The sequence below is a fragment of the Rhinopithecus bieti genome, unplaced genomic scaffold, assembly GCF_001698545.2.
Source record: "Rhinopithecus bieti isolate Rb0 unplaced genomic scaffold, ASM169854v2 scaffold_8674, whole genome shotgun sequence".
Lineage (NCBI taxonomy): Eukaryota > Metazoa > Chordata > Mammalia > Primates > Cercopithecidae > Rhinopithecus > Rhinopithecus bieti.
Genome location: NW_016805883.1, coordinates 153,305 through 172,937, shown reverse-complemented (window position 1 = coordinate 172,937; position 19,633 = coordinate 153,305). Strand labels below are relative to the sequence as shown.

Below are 19,633 nucleotides of genomic sequence, written 5' to 3'. Positions count from 1 at the left end.
AAAAAAAAAAAAAAAAAAAAAAAATCATGATGCTTATTAGGTGTCTTCATCATTGGCTTGTTAAATGAGAAGCTGTTTTATTTATTCTGTTTAGATTTTTTAAAATTTCTTTCTTTCTTTTTTTTTTTTTTTTTTTTTTTTTTTGAGACAGGGTCTCACTGTGTTGGAATGCAGTGGCGTGCTCTCGGCTCACTGCAACCTTCCCATCCCAGGCTCAAGTGATCTTCCTGCCTCAGCCCCCTGAGTAGCTGGGACTAGAGGCGTGCACCACCATGCCCAACTAATTTTTTTTATTTTTATAGAGATGAGGTTTCACTGTACTGTCCAGGCTGGGTATATTTATTCTGTTTTGAAGTAAGTAAGTTTATTTCACAAAATGTGGTGTGAACATGTGAGCCTCTACTCAGTTTGTATGATATTGCAGGCTCCTATCAAGAATGTAAAGCTGAGTGTTATTTCAGATCAAAGTAATTCTTTTTCCCGAGTGTTATTTCAGATCAAAGTAATTCTTTTTCCCTGGATTTGTTAGAGGAAATGTAATTGTAAACCTTTCTCTCTAGTTGCAAGTCTCAAAACTTAGGATTTTTTTTTTAAATGAGTTTTGCATCCCCACATTTACAGGTTCAGATTCCATGGATCTGAAATAGTGGGGTCTGCATTTGTACTAATATTTCAGGAGATTCTGATGACAAGTTCTCCATATCTTACACTTTGAGACATTGGTAGAGGCCATACAGATTATTCTGCATCATTGTTGAGTTCTTTACTTTTTCCATCTTTGCTTTATAATCGATCATTTTCCTCCATCCAAATTGAATAAACTTGGTTTTCTGTCTGTTACTTGTGATTTTTAGAAAATATGTGCTAAACACAAGCCTTAGGACCAGTGCCTCTTTTTGCCATATCAGTTCTCCTGAGGGATATGAATCCAATCAGTAATAGTAGATCACTAGTAATGATTAATATACAGTGGTGGGTTGAAAGAACATACTCCCCATGGAAGAATGTTGGAATCCTCTAGTACATGCAGTATCAAACAATCTCCCTCCCTTTCTCTGTGATTTTGGTCTTTCTCCTTAGAGAATGTCTTCCCTCCAACTCCAAAAGACATTGCCTCTGTGGTATAGTTACAATCCTTAAATATGTCTTGGGTGCCCTGTGGCTGTGATTTTTTTTTTTAAGGGAAATTATTTTAAATAAAATAAACTTAATTTAAAATAAAATTTTGTTATCTAAAGCCAAATAGAAAAAAAAGTCCACATTTTTTCTTATAGTGCTCATTCATCAGAACCAATTTTTTTTTTTTTTTTTTTTTTTTTTTTGGAGATGGTCTCACTTTGTTGCTCAATATAGAGTACAATAGTGTGATTATGGCTCACCGCAGCTCTGAACTCCTGGGCTCATGGCATCCCCCTGCCTCAGCCTCCTGAGTAGCTAGGACTACAGGTATGCACCATAATGCCTGGCTAATTTTTAAATTTTTTTCAGAGACAAAGTCTTGCTATCTTGCCCAGACTTGTAGTGTATTTTTTATGGGTATATTTTTAGGGAGCTTATGAGCTCTAGTAATCCACTTATCAATGCATTTCAACTGTTAGTAATGACCTTACCTTAATAAACTTTAAATGTGGCCTTACCTCCCACTTTTTAACTTTTTTATTAAGGAATAGCAGATAAACTTTTTTTTTTTTTTTTTGAGACGGAGTCTCTCACTGTCGCCCAGGCTGGAGTGCAGTGGCACAATCTCAGCATTTCAGCTCACTGCAAGCTCTGCCTCCCAGGTTCACACCATTCTCCTGCCTCAGCCTCCCGAGAAGCTGGGACTACAGGCACCCGCCACCACGCCCGGCTAATTTTTTGGATTTTTAGTAGAGACGGGGTTTCACCATTTTAGCCAGGATGTTCTCCATCTCCTGACCTCATGATCCGCCTGCCTCGGCCCACCACAGTGCTGGAATTACAGGCGTGAGCCACCGAACCCAGCCATATATACATATTTTTAACTTTACTACTTAAAACTAGGAAACTTTTGTCAATTTCTTAAAAATCTAAAACTACCTATGGAATACACAAAACTCCTAATACATTTCTTTTAAAGCCAAGTTCTCTCTTTCTATGTTATTGTGTATTGAATGAGTTCTTTTCAGCTGTCTCCAGCTTGTTTAAATATAAGTACAAATGACTTCCAGTCAAGAAGGTAAAGTCATTATTAGTATATAGAAAAATGAATCTAAAAATATGTTGTGCCCCAAAACAACAAGATTAACGATCTCCATGGATGAGAAATGAAGCATGGATCCACAGTTTAAGCTATAGTCCCAAGGAGAATTAAGGGCTAAAAAAATACACAATGGGGCTGAGATTTCAGCATGTACAGAGGAATAGGGAGTGAATGCATTTCACATGTAGTACATCAGTAGATCTAGTCTACTTGAATAAAGCAAGGAACTGGGATCTTATTGCCCTACCTGTGAACCAAAATGGATTAAAAAAACTTGGAGCAACTATCTAGGGTTATGGTTAGAAATTAGCAAGTTGTCACATCCAGGTTATATGTGAAAAAACAAACCCAAAAAAACTACCAAAAAAAGGCCAGGGGGAAGAAATTAGCAAATTGTCATTAGTAGAGGGAAGAAGCAGAGACAACTGTGTGACTAAAAACTTGGAGGACAACATTCTTGATTTAGGAAACAAGTGAAATACCTCTATGAGACAAGAACCTTAGGTGTCCAGCAAAATATCTACTTCTGAAATGAACTCCAAGGGCCAGACTGAGGCAACTTCCAAAACATCTGATAAGAAGGAGTACATCTGTGGATGGAAAAGAAACTAACAAAACACCTCCCATCAAAATGAGTTTCCTCAAATAAAAAAGTTATAAAGCTGGAGAGCAAATCTTTATCAAGAAAGATAGTCAAAATGTAAACAAACAAAAAGCAAATTATAATACACTCAAGGAAATTGAAATAAACTTTAATCTTGAGAATTTTAAACATGTTTATTTTAAACTATGACCAGTAACCATAAAACAGTGTGAAGTAATAAAGCAAAAGCTGATAATTACGTATTAAGAACTGCTGTATATAAAATAAAACAAAGTAAAAGTTTTGGGGGGTAACCTCAATATATAGGGTAAGACAGCATATTAGACACAGTTGAATACGTTAGTGAATAAATGAGGGATAAAACAAGAAATAATACAATAAAATATATAATAAAATATAATAAAGATAGAAAATATGAAAAAGAAATTGAGACCAAGAGAATAGATTAGAAGCTCCACCATGTATCTACTAGAAGTTCCTGAAGGAGAGGATAGAAATGGAGGGGAGAGGAAATGTTTGAAGAGAGTGGTGGAGAATTTTCTAGCATTATAGCTAGACATGAATCCTTGACTGAAGAATCATATCCGTCACTAAGCAGAACAGATGAAACTGTGGAACTTTAAGGATAATGAAAAATGTCTTAAAAGCTATCAGAGGAAAAAAACACATTACCTACAAAAGAACAACCATCAAAGTTTTGACATTCTCATCAGCAATAATAAATTACAGAAGACGATGGGAAGTAATATCCTCAAAATGCCAAGATAAAATAATACAATCAGAATTCTGTACTTAAGTACCATTCTAGAGAAGGAAAATAAACATATTTTCAAATCTACAAAGAATAAATGAGTTTACCATCATTAGACCCTTGACAAAAGAAGTACTAAAAGATATATACGTCAATAAGAAGAAAAGTGAGTCTTGGAGGAAGGCATGGAATACAAGAAACTATGGTAAGCAATGAAATTGATAAAACATATTATAAATACAAATGTTTGAGTTTAAAAACCTAAATTTTAATGTTTAAAACCAAAGTAGTACTAAAATTCTAGAAAACAATAGCAGGAAATTCAGAAGGATGTGTTAGAGAGTTTAAAAGCCACACTAGAGTCTTTTGTTGTTGTTCAGGAGGAGAAGGTACTGAATAAAGCTTTTTTAAAAGAAAAATAGAATAGTAATCAGAACAAATATAAAGCTATTAAACTCGACTGTTAAAGGGCAGAGACTTCTGAATTAGAGTCAGAATCAAAATGTAGCAAATGCTGTTTGCAGGAGACAAACCTAAAGCAAAATGAGGAAAGCTTGACAGTGATGGGAAAAAATTATGTAAAGCAATATTAATATCAGACAAAATGGAATTTTAAGCCAAAAGCATTTTTAGAAATGAATACTCCTCCAGCTGAGAAAATAATTACCAATCAGTAACTAACAATCTACCATCCAAATAAAATATAAAACTGCAAAATTGCAAGAGAAATGGTCAGATCTGCATTTGTAGTGGTAGGATTTTTTTTCACACACTTATCAATGAAACTGGTGAATCAAACAGATAAAATGGTTGTTAAAAATCAAACAATTTTTTATCTTACAGAAAGCTAGCATTCTGTTTCCAGTAAATATACTTTGTATTCTCTTGTGATACATGGAATATTTATAGAAATTGTCCTTGTTTTAGGCCACAGAGAAGTCCAAAGAAACTCCTGAATCTTCATCATGTGGACTATATTCTCTGATCCCTCTTGCCTTGAAATTACACATCAACAATAAAGTCTTATTTAATTCCATATGTTTAGAAATTGAAGGAAAATACTTTTTTTCCTTTTTTGAGACAGAGTCTTGCTGTGTCACTCAGGCTGGAGTGCAGTGGCGTGATCTTAGCTCACTGCAACCTCCACCCACTGGATTCAAGTAATTCTGCCTCAGCCTCCCAAGTAGCTGGGACTACAGGCGCCTGTCACCACGCCTGGGTAATTTTTGTATTTTTAGTGGAGATGGGGTTTCACCACGTTGGCCAGGCTGGTCTTGAACTCCTGACCTTGTGATCCACCCACCTCGGCCTCCCAAACTGCTGGGATTACAGGCGTGAGCCACCATGCCCAGCCAGGAAAATACTTTTACAAAATTCATGGGGTTAAGAGGCAATACCATTAAAAATTACACGGTAGAAACTGAGTTACCAGTGCACACCAAAACTTGAGAAGGGAGAACATACCTGAAGTTGTCCTTAGAAGGAAAATTGTAGTTCTGTATATCAGTATATTAAAGATGAAAATAAATTTTAAAACAACAGCACAAAGGAAGAAGAAAATAATAAAAGCAGGAGAACACCTCGTTCTATCATATATGGTATTCTGTGGTACATGATATTCTATGGTATAGAATGAGGTGTTGCCCAAATCTGGGGAAAAAAATATAAAAGCAAAAGTTAACACAATAGAAAATAATTTCAAAAAGAGATACAAAAGAAAATATAGGGATGAAGAGTGAAATTAAAAGCTAGTTTTAAAAAAAGATTACCAAAACAGATAAAACAAGCCAGGCTTTTATTTATTTATTTGTTTGTTTGTTTATTTATTTTTATTTATTTTTTTAGGGGAAAAGGCACAGATAACAATAAACTTAAAAGTGAATTATAATTATAAGAGATCTTTAAAATTCAGTCAATAAATGTGAATGCTCAGATGAAATGAATACTAAGTTTTGCTAGAAATATATAAATTATCAAAATTGGCTCTAGAATAGGAAACCATGTATTACAAATTGAATCAGTAGTTTAAAATTACTCATCTATAGAAGGTAAGAGGTTCAAATGGATTTATGGGTGAATTTTACCAAGTGTTCAGGGTTTTTTTGTGTTTTGTTTGTTTTGTTTTTGAGACAGAGTTCCGCTCTTGTTGCCCAGGCTGGAGTGTAATGGCGCAATTTTTGCTCACCACAACATTCACCTCCGAGGTTCAAACGATTCTCCTGCCTCAGTCTCCCGAGTAGCTGGGATTACAGGCATGCACCACCTTGCCCAGCTAATTTTGTATTTTTAGTAGAGATGGGGTTTCTCCATGTTGGTCAGGCTGGTCTCAAACTCTCGACCTCAGGTGATCCACCTGCCTCAGCCTCCTAAAGTGCTAGGATTAAAGGCATGAGCCACTGTGCCCGGCTGGACACCTCTCCTCCTTTTTCCCCTCCATCTCTCCCTCCCCCTTTGTTTTCTTTCTTTTTGATGGAGTCTCGCTCTATTGCCCAGGCCGGAGTGCAGTGGCGTGATCTTGGCTCACTGCAAGCTCCGCCTCCTGGGTTCACGCCATTCTCCTGCCTCAGCCTCCCGATTAGTTGGGACTAGAGGCACCTGCCACCACATCCGACTAATTTTGTTTTTTGTTTTTGTTTTTGTTTTTTTTTTGTATTTTTAATAGAGATGGGGTTTCAACGTGTTAGCCAAGATGGTCTCGATCTCCTGACCTCGTGATCCGCCTGCCTCAGCCTCCCAAAGTGCTGGGATTACAGGCATGAGCCACCGTGCCCAGCCGAAATAGATACTTTCTATATTATTCTAGCTGTTCTCAAGAACAGAAAAAGAAACGTTAAATTGCACGATATTTAAGTTTGTAGCCTTGGAAAATAATTTTCTGTGTTTATAAAGGGAAAAAAATCAGAAACAATTTGTATCCTAAAATGTTATTAGTATTGAACAAATAGTGGCTATATGACTAAATCCAATGTTCATAAATAGTACGATGTATACAAATTTGATTCCCATTGTATACATATATACATTGTTTCCCATGATATACACACATATATGTATATACGTACATTGTACATATATATTCCCATTATTGATTCCCATTATATACATATGTGTTCCCATTATATATATGCATTCCTATTATACATGTATATTCCCATTATATACATACATATGTATATATACGTATATATACTTGTATGTACGTGCATATGTGTATGTATATAATGGGAATCAATGGGAATATATATTATATATGTATGTGTACAATGGGGACCAATAATGGGAATATATATGTATAATGTATGTATATAGCGGGAATCTATTCCTATACATATACATATGTATATAATGGGGATATTCCATATATACATATATAGATATATTATAATTTTTTTTTTTTCTGCTTCTTGCAGAGCAGGGCTAACCCTTAGGAAGTGTGCCCAGAGTAGCCTGATTCCCATTTTAAAAGAAGGATTTAGTAGTCAGATATTTTGGGGCAAATATTGTGTGTTGTGGGATATACATTATTCATTTTAAGACACAAAATGTTGTAAATATAGACTAGTGGCATTGTTTTATCAACTTTTTTCAAATGTGATTATGTTATTCAAAACTAAAGGAATGAATGTGTATTTATAGAGAGGAAAATAAAATAGGTAGCTTTTCACCCCTTTTATTTCAGGAATTATATTAATATGTTGAATTTTGAAACTTGGTGTGAGGATATTGGGACTGTACTTTCTGATTTCGTGTCTTTTAACAACTATGGTAATATTTTAAATATACAGAATTAACAGTTACTATTTATTTATTTATTTATTTGTTTTTGAGACGGAGTCTCGCCCTGTCACCCAGGTTGGAGTGCAGTGGCTCCATCTTGGCTCACTGCAAGCTCCACCTCCCGGCTTTACGCCATTCTCCTGCCTCAGCCTCCCAAGTAGCTGGGACTACAGGCGCCCGCCACCTCGCCCGGCTAGTTTTTTGTATTTTTTAATAGAGACAGGGTTTCACCGTGTTAGCCAGGATGGTCTCGATCTCGTGACCTCGTGATCCGCCCGTCTCGGCCTCCCAAAGTGCTGGGATTACAGGCTTGAGCCACTGCGCCCGGCCAAACAGTTATTTTTTAAAGTTTATTCTAAATCAGGGCTGAAAGCTTTGAAATCATTTGTCTTTGCCATTACTCACGGGACCTAATTATGTTGATATGACTTAATTATGTTGATCACCGCCAGGCTTAAGAAATAAGAAAGAGAAAAGGGTAAAGAAAGGATAAGAGACATTAATATTGCCCAACTGTGTTCTAATAATAACATATCAGTTGCAGATAATCAGTATCTTACTCTCAGGCTTAACTACTGCTCTTAATTTCTTGTTTAGTTGACTTTCCTTTCTCTTATTTACCTAGTAGAAAATAATAAAAACTTCAAACCTCAATGCTATGAGAGGGAAGATTTGAGAGTTCAGTTATGCTTAGTTTCCTGCATGATTAAACAATTTTTAATCACTCAATCGTTTAAGCATTATGTGTACAGTGGCGAGCAAAAGAAGACAAGATCATTGTTCTCATGGAGCTTACCGTTTAGTGGAGGAGACAGGTTAGCTAAATAAAATACTTACACAGACTAAAATATGATTGTAGTTTATGAAGGAGAGGTTCATAGAGATGTATGTCCATAATAGGAAGAGTGATTTAGTCAGGAAGTTCAGGGAGGTCTTCCTTGAGGAAATAACACTTGACTTGAGATGTAAAGGATGAAAATGAGTTAGTGGAGGGAAAGCATTAAAGAGAAGAGAGACCAGTATGTGCGAAAAAGTTGTGAGGCAGGAAGGGAAAAAACAAGTTGCTAAATGGGCAATTTATTTCCAGGATGTGGTTGATTGTAATGATAGTTCAGAAATAAGTTGGATAGAAAACCTGGACAAACAACTTTCTAGGTCTTTCCGAGTAAGGTCTTTGTGATATTTATTCAGTTTTATTTGAAGTAAATTGCCAGAATGTTAGATTTACCTAAGTTTGAATGTGAGTTCAAGATCTATTCTAAAGCCAAATTATTTTGGCATTATCTGTAGTTATTCATTTTTCCGTAAACTAGAATTAAAAGATTCTTATTTAATTAACATGTATAACAATTAAAAAGCCAAAACATAAAGTAGTTTTTTTAGTAGGTTGAGTGATACTACACTATCAAGATTTTTTTTAAACCTATTTAAGGGAGGAATTCCTATCATTTTCTGTGAGGTCTCCATTGGGTTGACAGTCTACTCATTTCTTATTATTTTGTCTGAGTTGTAGATCAGGATAGTTAAAATGTAAATAGACTAAATTGTATTCTGTTGGGAGAGCACATATTTTAAATTGATCATGTGGTAATTATAGGATTTTCAGAGTTAATTAGAAGAATATAGCTGAAATAAAGCTTTAATCACCAGTCTTTGTCAGTTTTTTCATAGTAACAAAAGAGAACCAGAACAACAGAAATTCATGTTTGCATACATAGTGAAAGAGGGAGAGAGAACTTTTCGAAGAAGCAGTATATACGCTACATTTTAATACTTCGGTGAATTTAATGAGTTCATAATTCTCCCAACAGACAGTATTATCATATAAGCAAGCTCCTTTTAGTGGCATTTGATGTGAGGCATGCATAATTAAAAACTGTTTATCATTCATTCCTCTTGCTGGCGAACTTCCTAGGAGTTGTATCTTTTGCCTTTGACTATTCAAGTATTTAATTTCTACTTAAAAAATCTACCCATTGGTATATTTTCTTCTTCATTTTCCGTTACTCCTAAAATACCATAGTGTTTTTCTTCAGGGAATCATTTGCATCCTTTGATAGAGCTTTTATTGGCTTCTGCTATAAGATCAAGATTCTTCTAATCATTTCACAGTACTGAGGTTCGTTTTTCACAGTCCAGATAAATAGTTAGGAAACATTTTTTAAAACTTAGAATTAGAAAAATGCAGTGATTTCTCTTTGGGAACTAAACAAAACATTAATATTATCTTTAATGGTTATTACTTGGTATGCAAAACTGAACTTGCCCTTAGAAAGTTACATTATCTAGTGTGGACTGAAAATCCTGTATATTGGGGAATTGAGGTAGGTGGTATAAGTATCTACATTGAGTAAGTAGATTAAATCCTCATTATTTCTCATTTCATCAGTACTGTTTTTAAAATAGATGGTTAGACCATTGGCATTGATGGATTATTTTTTCCATTTCTTTAACAGGAACATGAATCTGAAGGTGGAAGAACACCTTTGATGAAAGCTGCAAGAGCTGGTCATTTGTGCACTGTGCAGTTTCTTATTAGCAAAGGTAAAGAAAGGGCAAGTGATCATTTCCAAGAGGCTACAGTTTATGGGAAAAAAAATCCTAAACTGTTGCAATTTATGTTATGGCTACTTTACCTATAGTAAAGTACTGTATTCTTGCCTTTTGTTGTTGTATTTTAGTAAGCATAGAGTTTGTGAGTTATTTACCAGGAATTTTCTTTGTTAGTTTTGAATTTTAAGTTTTCATTAACCATACAACATGTGGTTGCTCCCAACTTAGAAAAGCCAAATGTAAAATGTCCCACTATGATTAGGTGGATATTCAACAGCTAATGATAAGTCTGTTCTGCTGGAGATGTGGGTGGGGGACAGAGAGGAAGTCTGCTACTGTGGTACTTGTTTGTGGTACAGTTGAATTAACTGAGTTTGTAAGGGTCTTATTTATTATAATTTTTATATTTCTTTAGAAATTCTATTATTAGAATTATATTTAGGCAAAAATTTACAACTGATGGATGAAGAATTAGCTTAAGACTGTTTACTGCAGAAAAATAAAATGCTGTGGAACCAATGTTAGGTTTAACCATATATAATTGTCATGTTATGAATCAAAAATGGTAATGTCAGCAGTTTCATTTGGTTCAGCCTAATTCTTTGTATAGAGTCAGAAATACTGTGGCTTCTAATGAAACATCCTAGGATAGGATGATAAAAATACAAGGAAGATTCATTCAGGTGGTGTTATGTTGTTAGGATAAAATTTATATTTATATTTTAATAGATTTCTGACATGTAGTAACATTAAAAATGCAGGGTAAGATTTTATCATTTTGTTTTATTTTTTTTGAGAAGGAGTTTCACTGTTTTTGCCCAGGCTGGAGTGCAATGGCACAAACATGGCTCACTGCAACCTCCATCTCCCGGGTTCAAGTGATTCTCTTGCCTCAGCCTCCTGACTAGCTGGGATTACAGGCATGCACCACCATGCCCAGCTAATTTTGTATTTTTAGTAGAGACAGGGTTTTACCATGGTTGGCCAGGGTGGTCTCAAACTCCTGACCTGAGGTGATCCGCCAGCCTCGGCCCCCTAAAGTGCTGGGATTACAGGCATGAGCTACCGCACCTGGCCAGATTTTATCATTTTAAATGTACTTGTTTTCTTCTGAATTGGATAAAACTATGTTTATTTTCTTCATATTGCATTTTTGCTGCCAAGTAACGCGTATCTTTGCGTAATATAGTCTGTAAAAGCTGCTTACCTCAACCACAAATAAATAAATAGACAGATAACCTCTGGAGTTCTCTTATGCTTCTTTACTAAAGAGGATACCTAATCATACCCAACAACAACCTGCTAAGAATATAATCAGGCTTGTCAGGAATAGGAACACATTGATTATATCCTTTCAGGTAAAATAATCCTGTCATCTAAAATAATTTCATGTTGCTAATCTCAGGATGTTTATTGCTGTATTTTACCTTTCCCAAAAGGTACTTCTATGCAAGTTAGGATTAGATTCAGCTGAATATTTTCTGAAAATTAGACAAACTGATAGTAGTAGTTTTACCCACCAACTTATTTTTCTCTTAAATAAGATAGGTAGAATTAAGAAGGAAGAATGAAATTCTATAGTCTTAACTTTCTAGTTGAGATCTTTTGAAATTGTTAAAGGTAGCTGAACTAAAGTTATTTTTTCCAGGGGTCAAAATAATTTATCAAAAAAGAAGCTAAGAAAAGGCTTTGCATTTAGACATTTTCAGGTGATGTTATACACAGCTATTGAACAACCTGCCTTTCAAATAACATATCTGGATAATATTCTATCTTCTCTTCATATCCAGGTCCCCCGACTCTTAAAATACACAATATGAAGAATTATATATCTCTTAAACATTGCTTAAAAAAATCTGTTTTCTCTACTTTGAGACCTGGCTATATTGCCACTTTCTAGTAGATCAAAAATGTCTTTGAAACATTTTGAGTTATATACAGTGGTGTTATTTGATGTTTACATTAACCTGTATATATTTATTAATCTTAGTCTTCTAGATTTTCCATTTTAAAAGTGATATTGAATGAACGAACTACAGCTTCATGCAACATTGTGGATGAATCTCACAAATATAATATTGAGTGAAAGAAGCCAGACGCAAAAGAGTACATTGTATGATTCCGTTCATATAAAGTTCAAAAACTAAAACCAGTTTGGAAGTCAGGGTAGTGATTACCATTGGGAGGCTGGGTAGTGACTGAAAGGGAACACAAGATGGGGCTTTTGGTATGTGGATAATGTTCTGTTTCTTGCTCTGGGTGCTGGTTACACAGGTGTGTGTTCATTTTGTGAAAAAAATTCAAACTATGTACTTACAATTTGTATACTTTTTTGTATCTACATTATACTTCACAAAAAATTTTTAAATGATATTAACTGTGAACTGGCTTGATTTCAACCTTTGCTAAGATTGCTATTTATTTTTCTTCAAAGGTGCCAATGTTAACAGGGCTACAGCCAATAATGATCATACAGTAGTGTCGCTGGCATGTGCAGGAGGCCACTTGGCAGTTGTTGAGCTACTCTTGGCTCATGGGGCTGACCCTACTCATCGACTCAAGGTAGTCTACTTTAAAATAAGTAAACAGGCCGTATGTGATGGCTCATGCCTATAGTCCCAGCACTTTGGAAGACTGAGGCGGGTGGATCACTTGAGCCCAGGAGTTTGAGACTAGTCTGGACAACATAAGGAGACCCCATGTCTATTAAAAAAAACCACGCACACATATATGTATATGTGTGTGTGTTTTATAACTATACATATATTATGTATACATGTATATATATAGTTTATATATATACATGTATTATATATGTGTGTTTTATAACTATACATGTATTATTTACATATATGTATATAAATACATGTATAGTTATAAAAATATGTTTGATCTTAGTGCTTAATATTTAATACTGTTTAAATGAGTTTTGATTTTATATGAGCTGCTAAGAAACTATAAAGAATTAATTAGCGTGGCAATTCTTTTTCAGGATGGTTCAACAATGCTCATTGAGGCTGCAAAGGGTGGCCATACTAATGTAGTTTCTTATCTGTTGGATTATCCAAATAATGTTCTGTCAGTTCCCACCACAGATGTATCTCAGCTCACCCCACCTTCTCAAGATCAGTCTCAGGTAAAGTAAAATGGAGCTTATTTGTTAACATAAATATTCTTCAATGTGATTAGAAGTTTTGTTTAAAATCAGTTTTAAGCAAAATGGACTTGTTTTATTTTCTGTTACATATTGAAAAAATCATGATTCTAAATTCTTTAGGATTTATTTTCTTTAAAGGTACACTGAAATTTGTTATTGCCTTATTTATTGAAAATAGTGGTTTTAAAACCACTTAATATCAAATATAAACGTAAGTATTCTAAGTTGTTATCTTATTACAACTAGGTTTTTCAGGGTTTTTTATTTGTTTTTTAACAAGAGAATCAAGAGAAAGCTTTTTCTTTTTTTTTCTTTTTGAGATGGAGTCTTGCTGTGTTGCCCAGGCTGGAGTGCAGTGGCACGATCTCGTCTCACTGCAACCTCCGCCTCCCAGGCTCAACCGATTCTCTTGCCTCAGTCTCCCAAGTAGCTGGGACTGTAGGCGTGTGCCACCATGCCTGGCTAATTTTTTGTGTTTTAGTGGAGATGGAGTTTCACCATGTTGCCCAGGGTGGTCTCAAACTCCTGAGCTCAGGCGATCCACCTGCCTCAGCCTCCCAAAGTGCTGGAATTACAGGCATGAGCCACATGCCCGGCCGAAAAAGCATTTTCTTAGTACCACCCAAGGTAGTATTAATTATCCTAGAGATAGTGACTTTTGTCAACCATGAAAGTATAGGTAACATAAGCGCTAAAAGTTCATTAAAGTAACTTTTAAACCTACTTTAAATTATGGAGAAAATATAGAGATTTTACTAGTATATTAAGTTGGTGAGATCCTAATTTCTTTTCCACAAAGTCATCCTGAAAACTGCTAGCATACCCCAATTCAAGAAATATATTAGATTTTTGTTTTCGTTTGATCCATGTAGAATTCAAGCAAGGGTAAATTGGCTAGTGGGTAGTGAATACGTGACTTGTACCCCTAGCTATAATTGGAACCAGCAAGGTGTTCTATTCAGCAAGGGAGTAATGTTATTTCCATTTAGTTAAAATCACTGACTACTTGTAGATTGCCTGACTGTCAAATCAGTAGTCTCAAAAATTATAGTTTGGTGAAAGCTTTTTTTAAAAAAAGCTTTAGGAAACAAAAGTGCATTTGGTGGTATATGAAGATAACCTAAAACAGGATGTCTGTTTCATTTATGGGACTTTGTTTTATTCTTTGGTCTGAGATGATTTTTTTCTGAGTTGACTTTTTAGGTTCCACGTGTGCCAATGCATACACTTGCCATGGTTGTACCTCCCCAGGAACCTGACAGAACTTCACAGGAGAACTCTCCTGCCCTTTTAGGAGGGCAAAAGGTTAGTTATTGAATTATTTTTCTTAAAAAGGGGATTTTTTTCACCTAATTGATAAATGCAGAAATGTACCTTAATGGTACAGAGTTACTGTGTACCCATGGCTAATTGAGGTAGGTAATTCTGACAAATGCAAATAGTCTTACTATCTAAAACCAAAAGACGTAAGTGTTAGGAAAATGGCTTCTTCTTATTTTCCTGTTAACATACTGATAGATGTAGCTTTCTTTTTTTTTTTTTTTTGAGGCGGAGTCTCGCTCTGTCGCCCGGACTGGAGTGCAGTGGCCGGATCTCAGCTCACTGCAAGCTCCGCCTCCTGGGTTTAGGCCATTCTCCTGCCTCAGCCTCCCGAGTAGCTGGGACTACAGGCGCCCACCACCTCGCCCGGCTAGTTTTTGTATTTTTAGTAGAGACGGGGTTTCACCGTGTTAGCCAGGATGGTCTCAATCTCCTGACCTCGTGATCCGCCCGTCTCGGCCTCCCAAAGTGCTGGGATTACAGGCTTGAGCCACCGCGCCCGGCCAGATGTAGCTTTCATCTGGCACAGATGAAAATACTTAAAAAACAAGCCAAGTTCTTAATTATATTAAAGTAACCATAGTTTATCAGACATTCATTTTTCATTTGATAATTCTTTAGCTAACCAATAGTGTATGAAGAATGAAAATGCGTATTTGCTATCTAGTTAAGTTTTTGTAACATTGATTCAGTTAATGAGTGAGAAGTTTAAGAATTACCTTCAGTTGCATTTATGCAATGCTGAATATAATAGATTATCTGTCACTATGTGAACCTGGACAAAAAAACTATCAAAATAAAATGTATACAAGTAATATCCAAATGACTATTAAGAAGGACAGTAAACTACTTAAAAAACTCAAGTTTATGAGCTCTGATATGTTTCTGCTGTCTTTATATTTGTAAATGAAAAGTACCTTCATGTATAAATGTACCTTCACTTGATAATTATGTATAGTTGTAATATCTGAGTTCCCTGAAATAAAGAAAATAGTTAATATGTAGGATGTTTAAAACTATATAAAAACAAACTTACGAACATAGTTCATTTAGTGTTTGATAATCAAGACCTACATATTGAAATCACAATGAGGTATGTAAGTGTATATTAATATCTGTAACACTGATTTAAGAAAAGTTGGTTTGGGTTGACTGTTACAGCAGTAAACAGAAACTTCTTTCAAATTATGCCAATTTTAGTAATTTAAAATATTGGGGGGCCCTCTCCAGGGCTAAACTATTAATTTCAGAGATGAAATATCTGTACTCTCTCTGACTTAAGCTAATTCTAACAGTTTTTCATGGAACACCTAACTATTCAAAATTTTCCTGCTGTTTTTAATCTTAACAATTAAAAAGCAAATTAAATATGCATCCATAAGTATCATAATCAGCTGATATTTAACCTTTAGTAAAATATTTAAGGCTAAATGCCTCTGTTTTTTGGGTTTTTTTTTTTTTTTTTTTTTTTTTTTTTTTTTGGTTTTATTTGGCTAAACCTTATAGAGGACTGTAGTAACTTTAGCTTTGGAAATTCAGTACTAAATAAGAATCACTGGCCGGGCATGGTGGCTCACACCTGTAATCCCAGCACTTTGAGAGGCTGAGGCGGGTGGATCACCTGAGGTCAGGAGTTCAAGAGCAGCCTGGCCAATATGGTGAAACCCCATCTCTACTAAAAATATGAAAACTTAGCCAGGTATGGTGGCAGGTGCCTGTAATCCCAGCTAGTCGGGAGGCTGAGGCAAGAGAATCGCTTGAAGCCAGGAGGTGGAGGTTGCAGTGAGCTGAGTTCAGGCTATTGCATTCCAGCCTGGGCAACAAGAGCAAAACTCTGTCTAAAAAAAAAAAAAAATCATTTAAAAAAATATAGGCCACGTGTGGTGGCTCACGCTTGTAATCCCAACACTTTGGGAGGCTGAAGCAAGCCAGTCACTTGAGTTTGAGACCAGCCTGGCCAACATGGCGAAACCCCTAAAAATACAAAAATTAGCTGGGCGTGGTAGTGCGCGCCTGTAATTCCAGCTACTAGGGAGGCTGAGGCATGAGAATCACTTGAACCCGGGAGGCAGAGGTTGCAATGAGCCAAGATCTTGCCACTGCACTCCAGCCAGGGTGATGGAGTGAGACTCTCAGAAAAAAATTAGGGCCAGGCGCAGGGGCTCAACACCTATAATCCCCGCACTTTGGCAGGCCAGGTGGGTGGATTGCTTGAGCCCAGGAGTTTGAGATCAGCCTGGGCAACATGGTGAAACCCTGTCTCTACAAAAAAATACAAAAGTTAGCCAGGAGTGGTGGCACAAGCCTGTAGTCCTTGCTACTAGGGAGTCTGTAGTGGGAGGATCACTTGAGCCTGGGAGACCGAGGCCGCAGTGAGTCATGAGTGTGCCATTGCACCCCAGTGTGGGCCACCGAGTGAGAGACCCTGTCTCCAAAAAAAAAAAAAAAAAAATGGAAAAAGAAAAAAAGTAGGCTGTGTGTCATGGTTCATACCTGTAATCCCAATGCTTTGGGAAGCCGAGGCAGAATGATTGACCAGCCTGCCCAGCATAGGAGAACCTGTCTCTATTAAAAAAATTTAAAAATTAGCCAGGCATGCTTGCCTGTACCTGTAGTCCCAGCTACTCAGGAAACTGAGGCAGAAAGATCACTTGCACCCAGGAGATCCAGGCAGCAGTGAGCTATGATTGTACCACTGCACCCCAGCCTGGGCGACAGTCAAAAAAATAAAAATAAAAATAAATAAATAAATAACGCAGATCCACAAAACAATCAAGAAATAAGCTAGATACAATGTATGCCAAGAGGAAATAAAAACATTTTAAATTTAGATTTAATATGTAAATAATCTGAGATGTTTAGGTAGTGATTTTTTAAGTTTATACTCTAGTGAGTAACCGTATTTTTGCTTACTGAAATATCTTGGACTATTTATTTATTTTCTGCATTTTGATGTTTTCTTACTAAATAGGATAAACATGAGCTACCTTTCTAAGGAATCTTTCATTTTACTAAATTATTAGGGTTATCCCTAATTAATGTTTGTATTTAGACACTTGGGCACTTGCTATTGCTATCAACCAAATGGCGTTGGCAATCTAACAGTTATTTATGCGGGATCAAACTGCGATAATGCATTGTGTTAAAATGTCATGTTAGTATAAATCACACATATCATAGAATATTATGTTGCTATGAATTAGGAAAAATTAAAATTAAATTCCATTTAATTATGGAAAAGAACACACTGAGTTATCAGGATAGGAAAACCTATCTTAAATAATTAAAGACATAACTTTTTTTTTTTTTGTACTTAAAGCTCCTTTTTCTTCTTCAAGCTTTTCTTTTATGTCTCTGGAAGAGCTCCCTTGAGTGGTGAAATTGCTGTTTGACCCTTTTGTTTTTGTTTCCTCTAAGTCCATATATTACTTCTGTGTCGTGTATGTGATTAGGGATGGACAAAGGGTTCTTATTCTCTAGGACTCTCTTCTTTTCCTCTTCCAGCAATCATCTTTTCAGATTCTTATAACATTTTACTCCTGTTTTCAATAAATCTTTTTATTATTAATATCTTCATCCTTTTAAAAATGTATTAATGCCCATAAATCTTACCCAGGTGTTTGATATATGTTCTACTCAGATATTCTTTTCTTTCATGCCCCATGTGTACCAGTTGTACAGGCTCTGTCCATCTTGATTCATATCCTCCCGATTCAGGCAACTTGATCTCACTTGTCTGTTGTTGGTTTTCAAGGATTCAGGATTCTAGGTGGCATCTAACAGAGGCCTCAGAATCACGTCCATAAACAAAATATGAAACTCAGAGTAATGTGCTCAGTTTTCTAGCATTATTTATTACCTGCAGTTACAAACATTCAGATGGAAAAGGATACATAAGTAATGTAAATCCATTGCGTTGTTATAACTGGTTCTACAGAGGTTTTAAGAGAAGATTCTTTTTGATCTTTTGCAAGTTGTGTAACTTAGAGTTAATCTGCTGCAGAGCATTTAAAGTTATGTCAGGATAAACAAAACACATCTTTTGTGTATACCTCAAGCCCTCCTGAGGAGTAATTTCCTCTTCTCTGAACTTCTAGAGTACTTCATTGGATCTTCCTTCCAGTTCTTGTCACTTTTGCTTCCTCCCCTCTACTTGGGACCTCAAGTGTAGAGGGTTGAGTTAATCATAACTCAATTTCTGGTGCTTTATCACTTAACTTCTCTGTTTCATTTATTCCCTTTTATTTCTCTTTCCATTCTCCTGCTTCCCCCATAGATAATCATTTCAGTCTTTGATGTGTATAGTCTTTTGTTCTTATAAAATCTTATAAAATATTTATTTTATATATGTGTGTGTGTGTGTATTTTTTTTCTTTTTTTTTTTTTTTTTTTGAGACAGGGTCTCACTTTGTCACCCAGGCTGGAGTACAGTGGCGCAGTCTCAGCTCACTGCAGCCCCAACCTCCGAGGTTCAAGCAATCCTCCTCCCTCAGCCCTGCAAGTAGCTGGGACTACAGGCGCCCTGCCACTACACTTGGCTAATTTTTTGTGTTTTTGGTAGAGATGGGGTTTTGCCATGTTGCCCAGGCTGATCTTGAAGTCCTGAGCTCAAACGATCTGCCTGCCTCGGCCTCCCAAAGTGCTAGGATTACAGGTGTGAGTCACCACACCCGGTGATTACCTTGTATTTTTAATTTACATAAATAGTATTATGCTACAGATTCCATTTTGTTTTTTCCCTTTGTTTACTCAATACTGTTTTTAAGATTTATCCACCTATCTCTAGATTGTGTCTACCTATAGCATAGTGCTTCACACCCTGTATATCCTCCATGCTTTTACTTTCCTTTCTCCCAGTGACAAATATCCCAATTGCCTCTATTTTCTCACCCCCACTAACAATGCTTTGATGAAAATATTTGTACAGTCCCTTTATGGATCTACGTAAGAATTTCTTTGGAACATCATCTCCCCACTTAGACTGTAAGCTCCTTAAGGGCAGGGTTTACGTTGCTCATCTTTATATGATCTACCATGCCTTGCTTGTATTAGATGTTTAAGTACTTATTAAATAAATTAATGAGTGCTAGGCTAAGAATATAGATTATTTTGAAGGCAGAAGAAAATTCTTAAGCATTTTTAAGAAACACATTGTGATTAAAGAGATGTTTTTAAAAAGTAATCAAGAAGTAGCATTCTAGAATGGTGGGAAAGAGATTGAAAACAGAAGTGTAAATGTAAAGTAAGAAA

At 35.8% G+C, this 19,633-nt stretch overlaps 1 protein-coding gene across 1 annotated transcript in view; it reads left to right on the top strand.

The window, feature by feature from the left end:
• ANKHD1 (ankyrin repeat and KH domain containing 1) overlaps positions 1–19,633 on the top strand; it is a 134,114-nt gene that overhangs the window by 68,893 nt on the left and 45,588 nt on the right. The window contains 4 exon segments of the mRNA XM_017873882.1: positions 9,810–9,897; positions 12,341–12,468; positions 12,899–13,042; positions 14,267–14,367. Coding sequence (XP_017729371.1) covers positions 9,810–9,897; positions 12,341–12,468; positions 12,899–13,042; positions 14,267–14,367 — 461 coding nt within the window.